Genomic DNA, 13,362 nt, shown 5'->3' on the forward strand with positions numbered 1-13,362 from the left:
TGAGTCCCCTTTGAACATGAGAGGGCATCTACTTTATTTCCCATCACCATCTGTAGTGGAGAGTGTGGTCTGCACCCCAGAATGTTCAAGCCAGCATGCTTGCTGCTTTAGCCCCTAACCCCTCCTGTAGGAGACGCCTGCTCCTAGGGCCTTGGCCAACTCTGGGCAGCACAGGCTCAGCCTCTGAGGCCCAGACTGAGAACTTTCTTAGTCCACATCCATCGGAGCTCAGGCCAGGGCCACTTGGCTCCCCCACCTCCAGGGCTCAGGGTTCCTTGCCCTTGCGTGGCAGCTGGATCAGGACCTGTTCCAGGTTTTCTGCAGTGTCTACCACACGTAGGTGTGCAAGCCCCCGGAACGCCTCTGCTGCGATGCTTGTCATGTGAAGTCTGTTAGCCCTGTGCAGAGAGGGGCACGTTAGGGCATGACAGCTGAGCTACTGTCATTGTCCCCACTTCCCTGCCCCTCACCTGAGAGAGAGGGCTCGAAGGTGGGGGGTGCTGAGGAAGGCCTCTGGGCCCACATGACTGATCCGGTTAGCCTGCAGGTATAGCTCCTCCAGGGCCTCAGGCAGATCAGGGGGCACAAAAGATAGCTCATTGTGGCTCAGGTCCAGCACCTGCCAGGCACACAGCAACATGGCAGGCTCAGGGCCTTCGCCTTGCATACCAAGAGCTTCCTCTCCAGTCCTCTGCCTCTTCCCTGCCCCATGCAGGTTGCCTCCCAGTCCTTGTTCAGTAATGGTGTTTACCAAATTCCTTTACTCCATAGAGATGGGCTGAGCCTTGTCTATTTCTGTTTACCCATGGGCGGCGTGGACTATAGGTAGATGTCCCTGCCCTTCCCCAATTCAGCAAGACAAGGATGTAAAGATGGTGATCCTTCACATCCTTCTTGAAAACTCTTTCCTTCCATTCCCTCCTCCCCTACCTCCCATTTTCTTTCCTTGGCCTCAGCAGGCTTCAAATCCAATCCTACCTCAGCCTCCGTTATGCTGTGCAGCTAGGCCCAGCCCCCACAGCTGGCTCTGGTCCTCACCAACTACCACAGTGATCTGTGATCACCCTGATGACCTCTAACTAGGATGTTTGGGGTCAGAGAGGAATAAGGGTCCTGTCATGGGCCCGGCTGGGTTGCCAGGACCTAGAGGCCGCTGTCATTGGGTGGAATGGAGGGTGATCACAAGTCGGGTGGGGACTCAACAGCCTGAACAGGGTCTGTTTCAACCAGCCCAGGCTGCCCGCACGGGATTCTGGCATGCCCTGGCTCAGAGCTGGGCCAACGGTGGGATGGGGATTGTAGTTAACATTGTAGTTAAACCCCTGACCTGCAGTGCCTGCAGCTCGTGCCAAGCACCAGGTTCAATGTCGCCTACACGGAGCCGGTTGTGCGCCAAGTTCAGCTCCCGCAACTTATTCAGGCCAGCGAGCTGCTCTGGCTCCAGGGTCCGCAGTTGGTTGCGTTGCAGTCTCAGTGAACGCAAACTGGCAGGCAGGCCCTCAGGCAGCCGGCTCAACTGGTTACCGGCCAGGTCCAAGCTGCGCAGGGCGCGCAGGCGGCGGAAAGCGCGGGGATGCACGTGTGCGCTGGCCAGGCGGTTGTAGGCCAGGTTGAGCTCGGTCAAGGCTCGCGCGGAGACCAGATCCCGCGCACCTAGCGCAGCCACGCGGTTGTGGGGCATCACCAGGGCCTGCAAATGGCGGGGCAATGCAGGAGGCACACGCTCCAGCCTGTTGCCATAGAGGTGCAAGGTGTGCAGGGCTCGCAGAGGCCTCAGCGTCCCTGCGGGCAGCGCCGAGGCCTCCAGCTTGTTGTGCTGCAGCAGCAGGTAGCGCAGACCCTTTGCTTTATGCAGCCTTACAGCTTCCACATGCCGGATGCAGTTGCGACCCAGGTGCAATATGGTCAGATTTCCCGGCAGGCCCTCGGGTACTGTGGCCAGCTGGTTGTGGGACAGATCCAGGTACTCAAGGCTGCTCAGCTTGCTGATGAAAGAAAAGGGTGACAGAATGGTCACCTCAAGAAAGAGATCCCACAGATCTTACCAGAAAAGAAAAGAAATGGTTTTAGGCCACCTTTAAACTGGAGATTTCACGTTGAAAGTGATGTAGTAACGAAGCTGTGTCGATATGATGTAGAAGAAATATGTATGGCAGCCCAAAATGGCCGTAGATATAAGTGTAGCATCCCAGGGTTCATGAAGGGAGCTAAGAGGAGTGAGTTCCATGCCAGCCTGAACTACATACACTTAGAATCTTTTTTTTTTTTAAGGGGGCGGGGCTGGAGAGACTCAGCAGCTAAGAGCACTGGCTGCTACTCCAGAGGCCCAGGGTTCACTTCCCTGAACCCACATGGCTGCTGTCAACTGTCTTAACTCTAGACCCAGAAGATCACTGTCCCCTTTCAGCCTTCCTCCTCCTTCAGGTACTTCATACACATGGTACACAGACATCCATGCAGGCAAAAACATTCACAAACATAAATAAACTAGGAGTTGTAGCATACACACTCAGTCCCAGCAATCAAGAGGCAGAAACGGGCAGGGCTAAATGAGATGGAGGTCACTCTAGTCTCCATAAATCCCAGGACACCCGCGGCTACATAGACAAACAAAAAGCCCGGGGTGGTGGTGGGCACCTTTAATCCCATTACCCTGGAGGGGAGATCACTCCGAAGGGAGGCAGAGGCAGGGAGGCAGATCTCTGAGTTTGAGGCCAGCCTGGTCTGCAGAGTGGGTTCTAGAATCTTTTCTTGATAAACCATAACAAATAAACAAACAAAACAAAAGCCACAAGCGCTAGGGAGTGGCTCAGAGCTCCTGTTTACCTGTCTAGAATGCTGGAGGAGGTAATGTGGTGTGCCCAGATGGTAAGCTTGTTTTGTTTCCTGGCGTAGGTGAGAACCTGGACTTTACCTCTCTACCACAAAAACCATAACTATTGGGTACTAGAACCTCAAGAAAGCGTAGCAGGGGACAAAGACACCTGTCAAACATCACAGCATATAATAACACCTTTTATGCCAGGCAGGGCAGCTAGGTATGCACTAGGTACTCTCTAATGAAGTCCTGGACTAGGAATCCTATAGGAGGGACTGCCCATAGCACAGGCTGCAGAGTGCCTACCTGAACGTCGTTGCATCCAGGCCACTGTCTGTCAACTGATTATGCTGGAGATACAACTCCCGGAGCTGAGTCTGGAGGCTCAGAGCGCCTCTGGGCACCTTGGAGATAAGATTGTTCTGCCAAAGGGAGAAGAGAAAGAGGCAGAGAGTCTGGCATAGGCGACCAGGGAAGCCACAGAAGGCTCTCGAGTAAGAGTACAGCCCAGAGCTTACCTTGCCTGTGCAAAGGAGTGGAAATAATTGTTTTATGATTTTTTTTTTTAAACATCTGGAATTCCCAAGAGCAGTTGAAAGTATGGAAAGGGGGCTGGAGAGATGGCTCAGTGGTTAAGAACACCGGCTTCGCTTCCAGAGATGCTGAGTTCAATTCCCAGCAACCACATGGTGGCTCACAATTGTGTATGTGATCTGATGCCCTCTGCTGGCTTGCAGGTGTACATGCAGACAGAGCAACTCATACATAAAACAATAAAATAAATCTGGAGAAAGGAAGGAAGGAAAAGGAGCAGGTGGAGAAGTCCCACAGGCCACAGGTAGGAGACCTAGGCCCAGGCATGTGTGTGCAATAGGCAGGGTACCTACCTGCAGGTGCAGCCGTTCCAGGGAGGCTGGCAGGCTGGGTGGTAGGTACCTGAGCTGGTTGCTGGAAAGACTTAAGGTGGTAATGGCCTCCGAACCATGGAAGGTGTTAGGTGGCAACCCGGTGTTCCTCAGTCTGTTGTTGTGGAGGTACACAGACCTGAGGAGAGCTGGGCTGCAGTCGCCAGCCTACGCATGTGCACACCACCCTCCCCCATGCTGTTGCCCCTCAACTCCAGCTGGGGTCACCAACAGCTCCTGTTTGAGAGTAAAAGACATGTGGGTGGGTGTATTTGTGCATGTATGTGTGAGCGTGAGTGCATACATGTGCATGCGTGACTGTGTGTTTTTGTGCATGATTGCCGAAGTAGGTGGCATCTATCCTAGTCTAGACTTTTGATAAGAGGCTTACACAGCCCCTCTTCCCTCTCCCCAGCCTTAACCCTAAACCCCCCACGCAGAGCTGAAGCCCCTTTGATTCCATTTTAGGGTCAAAGTCCCCCAAACTGAACTGAGTGCCTCAGACCCTCCAAAACTGATCTGAGTCCTCTCTGACACTGAGCCTCTCGGCACAGGGCAAGCCCCAGGATCCCCAGAACAGAGCCCAGCCTTTTCTTACGCCCCACCCCCAGTGCACAGCTATGCCTCAGACCCTCCAAAACCAGGCTGCACTCTGGTTCTCCTTTTGTAGGGCCAAGAACTTGCTCCCTGGGACAGGCCTCTGGGAGCAGGATCCTGGAATCAAAGGCTGGGGGCGGAGCCAGGGCTAAGGCTACCGGAGAGCAGGCTTCTCCCCAAAGGTGAGAGGAAAGATTTCCACCACTTCATTGGCAGCCAGATCGGCGACACGCAGGGAGCGTGGCAGGAACTGGGGCGCTACAGAAAGCTGCAAGGGCAACAGCGTCTGGTCCTGGTGCACGGTTTCCTGCCTCCCCAACCCCCACTCCAGGTCGCACCAGGTGACCCCAGCCAGGCTGTGACCTCTCAGGGATATGCGCTCACCTTGTTGTGGGCCACATAGAAGTTCTCTAGCTGGGTGAGAGACTCAAAGGCCTCATCAGGCAGGCCTGGATGGGAGCACAGTGGACAATGGATGAGGGGACCAGCATTCTAGCAACCCCACTCTGAAGGCTAGGGACTACCACAGATTCCTAGTCTTTCCCCCAACCCCCACATCCTGTCCTTACTCAAAAGCCACAGCCACCACCATCCCCCAACCCTTGAAATTCCACCGCGCTCAGCAGTTGTGGAAACCCCCAAGAGCTGGCCACAACTGGCAAAACAGCGGATGTGGAGAGGGGTTGGGACCTGGTTGTTCCCAGCTTGAGGCCCTCACCCTCTGAGGAGATGAGGTTGCTATGCAGGTCCAGGGTGCGCAAGCCACTGAGGCGAGATAGCTCATTGTAGGGGAGCTCCTGAAGCTGGTTTTTCTGTGGAGTAAAGATATTCACACCAAGGCCTGTCTGGTTTCTCTGTGGAGTAAAGGTATTCACACCAAGGCCTGTCTCTTGCTCCTCAACTTGTAACCCGGAGGTGTAGCCCAGACAGCAGAGTACTTGCTTGGCATCCACAGGGCAAGCCCTGGGTTCATCCCTCATATCCAGAGAGATGAGGAAGAGAAGACGAAAAGAAAACTTCCCATTCCTTGACCCCAAACAACCTTAAGACTTGCAAGGCACTGGGCCCTTTTACTGCACTGCCTAACAAACCACAAGATTACCCAGCTCCTGAAGCCACACCGGCTGCTGCTTTTGAACCTGGTCTCTGACACTCCTCTAGCCTTCTACAGCACCCCATGGCCCAACACAGGGCCTCACTACGCAGGGAAGGATGACTTCCAACTTCTTCCACACAGAGATCTGCCTTCCTCTGCTTCCCAAGTGCTGGGATTAAAGGGGAATGCCACCACCATGCAGCTGAACCCAATGTTTTGACCAAATCAACTTTACTCCTAAGACGCTGACCCCAAACTCCACTCTCTGGACACACAATGCTTCTACCTCTGGTATTGGCCTGAATTAGCAGACCCAGAGCACGGTCAGGTTCAGCTCTGGCATGTGGACCCACCACATGAACCCTGCCTGGTCCTGTGCCTCCCTCTCAGACCCCCGGCCATCACCTGTAAGGAAAGGTGCCTGGCAGCTCTGGTGATATTATCTGGAAACACCCTCAGGTCCAGACCAGCACAGTCCACTGTGTCATCTCGGGGACAGGAGCAGCGCCAAGGACAGGGCCTCGGCAGGGGCTGTGAACTGTCACCCAAGTGTGGGAAGGCAGGGTCCTCCGTGTGTGCTGCCGGCCACCTCAGCAGCAGAAGCAGCAGGAGCAGCTCTTGAGGCCTCTGGAGTAAAGCGAGGGGTCAGAAAGCCACCTGGTGAGGACTTCCCTTCTGCAGGGCAGGCTTAGCCACTTAGCCAATGGGCAGAACCAGGCAGGGGATGGGCAGACCCGCCCTCAGACCCTCCCTGCCCTCCTTACCATAGTTAGCCCTGCTGTGCCTCTCCCCAAGCTTTTGTCCAGCATTCACTTCCTCCAATGTCTGCTGTGACTATAGCTGCCCTCCATCTCTCAGCATAGAGCACGCGTGCGCGCGCGCGCGCGCACACACACACACACACACACACACACACACACACACAGCTACCACAGGGCCTAAGAAGATGACTGTCCCTTTCCCCCTCCCTGAAAAGGGCAGACCCAGGGCTGGATAGGGTGGCAAGGCCCATCCCTCGTTCCCTGCCTTCTCCAATCACCCCGGCTCCACTTTCATAACCTCAGCCGGCCTGAACCGAGCCACAGCCGTGAGGAATGCTTGAGGAAAAGCTGAGATTCATCCTTTCTGGTATTTGGTCTGACCACAGACAGGAATGGGGTGCCAGTGGATAGGGGAGGCATTAGAGAGTCTCCAAGGAGATGAAGCCAGCCAGGAGGACTCAAGGGAGGATTGCGCGTCTGTTCTCATGCCTGACTGGCAGGCAGCCACTGCCCACTCCCCAAATAGCCCTGGCCCTTGGAAGGAAGTTAATGTAAGGGAGGCAGAGCTATGTGAGCTGGGTGCCGGCCTGCCTGTCTGAACCTGGGCTATGTGCCTCAGCTTCCCTTTTTGTAACTGGTCATGTTCGTCTCACCTTCCAGAAGCATTGCAGAGTGCATAAGCTAACGGGCTAAGTGGACAGCACATTGTAAGCATGCACAGGCCTACAATCCCAGGGCGTAGGGAGACTCAGGCGGGAAGACACTGATGAGACCAGTACTAGCTGATAAGCGCCTGTCTCAAAAACAAGCAATGTGTCAAATATATATGACAGAGGCCTCTTCCTCAAAGGGCTGTCAACTAAAACACTTGGGGCAGGAGAGATGGTTCAGAGGTTAAGAACACCGGCTACTCTCCCAAAGGGTATGAGTTCAGTTCCCAGCACTCATGGAGCTGGGGTTCCTTGGGATGCAGACAGGTAGGAAAGAGAGCCAAGCTGGAGTGGGAGCCAGTCAGACAGCAGGCTAGCAGGCAGCCTTCCTCTACAGCTCCCACACAAAGATCCTGCTCGAGTTCCTGCCCCAACTCCCCTCAGCAGTGAATTATGAGCAGCGATGAAGAGAACCTTATTCCACCTTAAGCTGCTTTGGTCAGCGTTTTTCACCGAGACAGGAAAGAAACTAGAACTCCCAAGAATTTCTAAAGGAGACTCAGAAGTTGGAGGGGCCAAAGAGATGGCTCAGTGGTTAAGAGGAACCCTGAGGACCCCGGTTCAATTTCAGCAACTATCTTTTTTTTTTTAATTTTATTTATTTTATGTATGTGAATACACTGTCGCTGTCTTCAGACACACTAGAAGAGGGCATCCGATCTCATTACAGATGGTTGTGAACCACCATGAGGTTGCTGGGAATTGAACTCGGGACCTCAGGAAGAGCAGTCAGTGCTCTTAACTGCTGAGCCACCTCTCCAGCCCCCTGTCTTGTTTTTTTAAGGCATGGTTTCTTTGTGTATCTTTGTCGGTCCTGGAACTCCCTTCATAGATCAGGCTGTTGTTGAATTCACAGAAATCCATCTGCTTCTGCCTCCTGGGTGCTAGGTTTAAAGGGGTATACCACCACAACCTGGCTTAAGACTCTGTCTTAAAAAAAAAAAAAAAAAATAGGGGTTGGGGATTTAGCTCAGTGGTAGAGCGCTTGCCTAGGAAGCGCAAGGCCCTGGGTTCAATCCCCAGCTCGAAAAAAAAGAAAAAAAAAAAAAAAAAAAAAATAGTGGGGCAGTGTTGCACACGCCTTTAATCCCAGCACTCAGGAAGCAGAGGCAGGCAGATCTCTGAGTTCAAGACCAGCCTGGTCTACAGAGTGAGTTCCAAGACAGCCAGGGCTACACAGAGAAGCCTTGTCTCAAACAAACAAACACCCCAAACAGGAAGCTGGAGAAATGATTCACAGTTAAGAGCACTGACTGCTCTTCCAGAGGTCCTGGGTTCAATTCCCAGCAACCACATGGTGGCTCACAACCATCTGTAATGAGATCTGATGCCCTCTTCTGGTGTGTCTGAAGACAGCTGCAGTGTACTAAGGTAAATAAAATAAATAAATCTTAAAAACAACAACAACAGCAAAACCAAACAAACAAAAATTTTAAAACATAACTATCAGAGAGGCTCATTAAGGTTCAGGAAGTAGGGGGGTCTAGAGACTGATTAAAGCACTGGCTGCTCTTCCAAAGGACCGGGGTTCAATTCCCAGCACCCACATGTTAGCTCACAAGTATTCATAGCTTCATTACTGCAGTTCCAGCCTCTCCTGCGCTGGCACAAGACATACATGCAGGCAAAATACGAACGCACACGAAAACAAACAAAACCTCCCGGTCCCTGCCTCCACCTTCCTGGGCTTGGCTCACAGCTGTCCTTATAAAGAGAAGGCTCCCCACATTTCTGATCACAAGACAAAGTCCAGAGGACAGTTGTCAGCATGGCCCAAATACATGTGGATCTAGTCAGAGATCATGGCAGACCACACACTTTCTGTCCTCTGAATCACTAACCAGACATGGAAAACAGGCCTAGGGCACAAGCAAAAGGCACAGGGAATTAGAAACTATAATTCCTCTTCACACCCAGTTTGCACACCACCAGCTTCTTCATTGTGTGTGTGTGTGTGTGTGTGTGTGTGTGTGTGTGTGTGTGTGTGTGTGTTTGTGTGTTTTTGAGATAGGGTCTAGGGTGGTCCAATGTCTTGTTAAGGTTTCTATGGCTGTGATAAAACACCATGATCAAAAGCAACCTGGGGAGGAAAGGGTTTCTTTCTCCACCCAACCCTCAGATCATATTCCATAACTGAAGGAATTCGAGGCAGGAACTCAAGGCAGAAACCTGGCGGCAGGAAGCAATGGAGGATCCACGGAGGAGTGCTGCTTCCTGGCTTGACCCTCATGGCTTGCTCAGTCTGTTTTCTTAGACAACCCAAAGCCAACTGCTCAGTGTTAGAACTGCCTAACCCTACAGGAAGGCATCTGATAGGGGTGCATTATCAGTCGAGAGCCCCACTTCTTAAATAACTCTAGCTCATGTCAGCACAGCCTGGCTGGCCCGGAACTCAGTATGTGGCTCGGTACTGAGTGCTGGGATCCTAGGTGTGCACAATCTATCACGCTTGGCTTACTTAGCGCTGGAGATGGAACCCAGCGCCCAGGGGATGCTGGGAATCCTGGCCATGACTTTAGCCCTTCTGATTTTCCATTTTATCCTATTGTGTATGGATGTTTCCCCTGCACAAGTTGCAGGGAGCTTGCCATCAGAGCGGGGTTGTTTTGTTTGTTTTCAGTGGGGATGGTTGTTCTGAGTCTTCTGATCAGTACTTACTGCTTGTCTATAAGCCTTGGGGAAGGAGGACTTGCCCATCCGCTGGCATAAGCTATGCAAGACTCTAACTCAAACAAACAAGCAAGCAAACAAACAAAAAAAGAAACAAAAACACTCCCCAAAACCAGACAAACATACAAAGAACAAAAACAGAGGTGGGGGGGGGTGGGACAGGGCTTTAATCCCAGCATTCTGGAGGCAGAGGCAGGCAGATCTCTGAGTTGGAGGCCAGCCTGGTCTATAGAGTGAGTTCTGGGACAGCCAGGGCTACACAGAGAAACCATGTCTTAAAAACAAACAAAACAACCCCCCCAAACAATAACAACAGCAGATCAGGTCGGCAAGGGGGTTAGTAGGTAAAGGCATCTATTGTCAAGTCTGACAATTTGAGTTCAGTCCCTGGGCCCTACATGGTAGGGAAGACAGCCAATCCCTGCAGGTTGGCCTTGGGCCTGTACATGAGCACACAGAACATACATGTCCACTTCTATACAAGTAACAGCAAAGACAACGAACCTATGCTCCATGGAAATGTGAGGTTTCTTTTTTATTGTTTTTAATTATGTAAGTGGACGTGCACGTGTCCAAGTGCCCGCAGGGCCTCTGGCCGGGAGTTTAGAGTTATGGGCGTTTCTGAGCCACCTGACATGGTTGTTGGAGATCGAACTGCTGTCTTTTGGAGGAGCAATGCACCGTGCTAACCACTGAGCCATCTCTCCAGCGTCCTGTGCTTCGTGGTTTACATGAGAAAGGGAGGAGAAGGCTGCAGAAGGCGGATGTGAGGGAAGTGACTGCAGGGGTGGGTGGCTTGGAGGCCCACCTCTGGCATCTCAGAGGATGGTCAGTCAACTCCTGGGAAAGATCAGAAGGGAAGTCTTCCCAAGCACACAGATGTTACATAGAACGTATCCTGGGTTGGCAAGACGACTCAGCAGGTCAAGACCAAGATCCACAGCCTGAGGACCGGAGTTCATTCCTTGGGGTCCACATGGTGGAAGGACAGAGGTGACTTCCAAGCTGTCCTCTGACCACGCACACGCCTGGCACATGCATACTCATACAAACACCAAAAAATGTATTAAAACATTTTTTCTCGGATGGGTTCTAGGGGGCAGAAGAGATGGCTCAGCAGTGTAGAGCACTTGCTGCTCTCCCAGAGGACCCATGCAGCAGCTCACAATTATCTAAAGTTCCAGCTCCCAAGGAGCTAATGTCTTCTGACCGCCACAGGCAACACACATACATACGCACACGAAACACTCATACACAAAAATAAATAAATAAATAATTAAATAAATAAATAAATAAACAAACGGTGGTGGTTATTTTTCAAGACAAAGTTTCTCTGTGTAGCCCTGGATGTCCTGGAACTTGCTCTGTAGACCAGGCTGGTCTCGAACTCAGAGATCCTTTGCCTCTGCTTCCTGAGTGCTAGAATTTAAGGCACATGCCATCGCATTTGACTTGAAATAAGTAAGTCCTAAAAAGTTCATGAAAGGGCTGGAGCGATGGCTCAGTGGTTAAGAGCACTGACTGCTCTCCCAGAGGTCCTGAGTTCAAATCCCAGCAACTACAAGGTGGCTCACAACCATCTGTAATGGGATCTGATACCCTCTTCTGGTGTGTCTGAAGACAGCTACAGCGTATTTATATATAATAAATAAATCTTTAAAAAAAAAAAAGTTCATGAAAGTTTTTTCTATCATAGGTCTGGGTAGGGGTCAGCATAGAGAATGTTCAAGCATCGCCTGAACCACAAAATAAAGTAGACCTCTTTTCAATAATTTATTTTTGTTCACTTTACACCCAGATCACAACCCCCCTCCCTCCTCTCCTCCCAGTCCCACCTCTCTCTGGGTCACCTCAGCATTGACCACACCTAACACTGGACTTCTGGTCTGTTGATCAATTAATGGTTTGATTACCTGGTTGATTGAGACAGGGTCTCACTATGCAGTCCATTCTGGCATGGAACTCCTGATCCCCTGTCCCAAACTACTGAGAATGGATGACACAGATATGATCCACCACTATAGAGTCTTGCTTATTTTGTTTTTTAAGATTTATTTATTTATTATATATAAGCACACTATAGCTGTTTTCAGACACCCCAGAGGAGGGCATCGGATCCCATTACAGATGGTTGTGAGCCACCAAGTGGTTGCTGGGAATTGAACTCAGGACCTCTGGAAGAGCAGTCAGTGCTCTTAACCACTGAGCCATCTCTCCAGCCTGAGTCTTGCTGATTTTAAAATGCTGTTTCTCAGTGAGAAAAACTGAGGGCCTGGGAGAACTGGATTCTCAGGCAGAGAGGGGATAGCGAGGATTCACCTTCTCAGGAGCATAGATGGTGACATTCTGTTGTGCTAGAGAGGGTAAATGAATTCCTCAGGATCCCATTTATGCAGGACTGTATTAAATCCATTTCACTGTGTAGTGGTGAATTTTTTTTTTTTTTTGGTTCTTTTTTTCAGAGCTGGGGACCGAACCCAGGGCCTTGCGCTTCCTAGGCAAGCGCTCTACCACTGAGCTAAATCCCCAACCCCGTGAATTTTTTTTTAAAGAATTATTTATTAATTGATTTATTTTATGTATGTGAGTACACTGTAGCTGTCTTCATGATACCAGAAGAAGGCACCGGATCTCATTGCAGATGGTTGTGAGCCACCATGTGGTTGCTGGGATTTGAACTCAGGACTTCTGGGACAGCAGTCAGTGCTCCTAACCACTGAGCCATCTCTCCAGCCCAGTAGTGGTGAATTTTAACTAACCACTTTGGCTCCTAGCAGGACACAATCGAGTACCCACCCAGGAGCAACCTGGATTTGCAAATGAAACACACACACACACACACACACACACACACACACACTAGTTAATTTTATATGCCTTGACTAGTTCAAAGGCTGGACAGTTCTAAATCCTCTACCTGGATAGCACCATTACCCTGGCTCAACACCTTCTAAATCTGAGATTTATCTCCGCTGCCCTATTTCCTTCTGGACAGTCCCCAATAGGTTCCTTTTCCATCTACATTTTGGATGAATTTTCTTCTGTAGCTCTAAATCTGATTCATCTCCCTCTGAGACACGGTGATCTCTCTTTCTTCTTCTTCTTCTTCTTCTTCTTCTTCTTCTTCTTCTTCTTCTTCTTCTTCTTCTTCTTCTTCTTCTTCCTCCTCCTCCTCCTCCTCCTCCTCCTCCTCCTCCTCCTCCTCCTCCTCCTCCTCCTCCTCCTCCTCCTCCTCCTCCTCCTCCTCCTCCTCTTCTTCTTCTTCTTCTTCTTCTTCTTCTTCTTCTTCTTCTTCTTCTTCTTCTTCTTCTTTTCCAGTTCCTAGCCAAGGAAAATCTAAAGGTCCCACCTCAGCCTACCTGCCCAGCCATTGGCCATTGACTCTTTACTGATCCATCAAAAACCAATTAGAGACAAGGATCTTCAGCGTTTGAAATGCAGATTCTCAGTTTTGGGGGCTGGATTAATTCAAAGCATCAGAACCCATCCCCAACATCAGTGCTATCGCAGAACACCAGAGGCTGGGTAATTTCTAGAGATAAGGGGTTCTGGATGCCAAAATTCAAAATGAGGTAGTTCATCTGCTAAGCGTTGAGGGCCATGTGCCACATCCATTTCCAGTGGCTGGTAGGAGACCAACAAGAGAAAGGGAGGGTCCATACCCAAGGTAGCTCATTAGTTCTTGCGAGTAAAAACACTTAGCAGTCGGGGAAAATAACCCTATGGAAGCTTGGTGTTTCAACCTACTTTTAATGATGGTTCTTAAGTGTTTTTGCCCCCCTTCTAGCCCACCACCCACCAGAGG

General features: G+C 50.9%; 1 protein-coding gene across 1 annotated transcript; it reads right to left on the reverse strand.

Annotated features, from left to right (window-relative positions):
* Positions 1-9: 9 nt before the first annotated feature.
* Podnl1 (podocan like 1) lies at positions 10-12,928 on the reverse strand. The gene is made up of 10 exons (XM_032888133.1): positions 12,917-12,928; positions 5,822-6,043; positions 5,039-5,132; positions 4,705-4,769; positions 4,479-4,588; positions 3,706-3,862; positions 3,125-3,240; positions 1,328-1,985; positions 471-619; positions 10-398 (listed from the first exon to the last, which is right to left on the reverse strand). Exons 1-10 carry the CDS (start codon positions 12,926-12,928, stop codon positions 266-268), a joined length of 1,716 nt encoding a protein of 571 aa, XP_032744024.1. The 3' UTR covers positions 10-265.
* Positions 12,929-13,362: the final 434 nt, after the last annotated feature.

This window comes from Rattus rattus, chromosome 17 (genome assembly GCF_011064425.1).
Source record: "Rattus rattus isolate New Zealand chromosome 17, Rrattus_CSIRO_v1, whole genome shotgun sequence".
Lineage (NCBI taxonomy): Eukaryota > Metazoa > Chordata > Mammalia > Rodentia > Muridae > Rattus > Rattus rattus.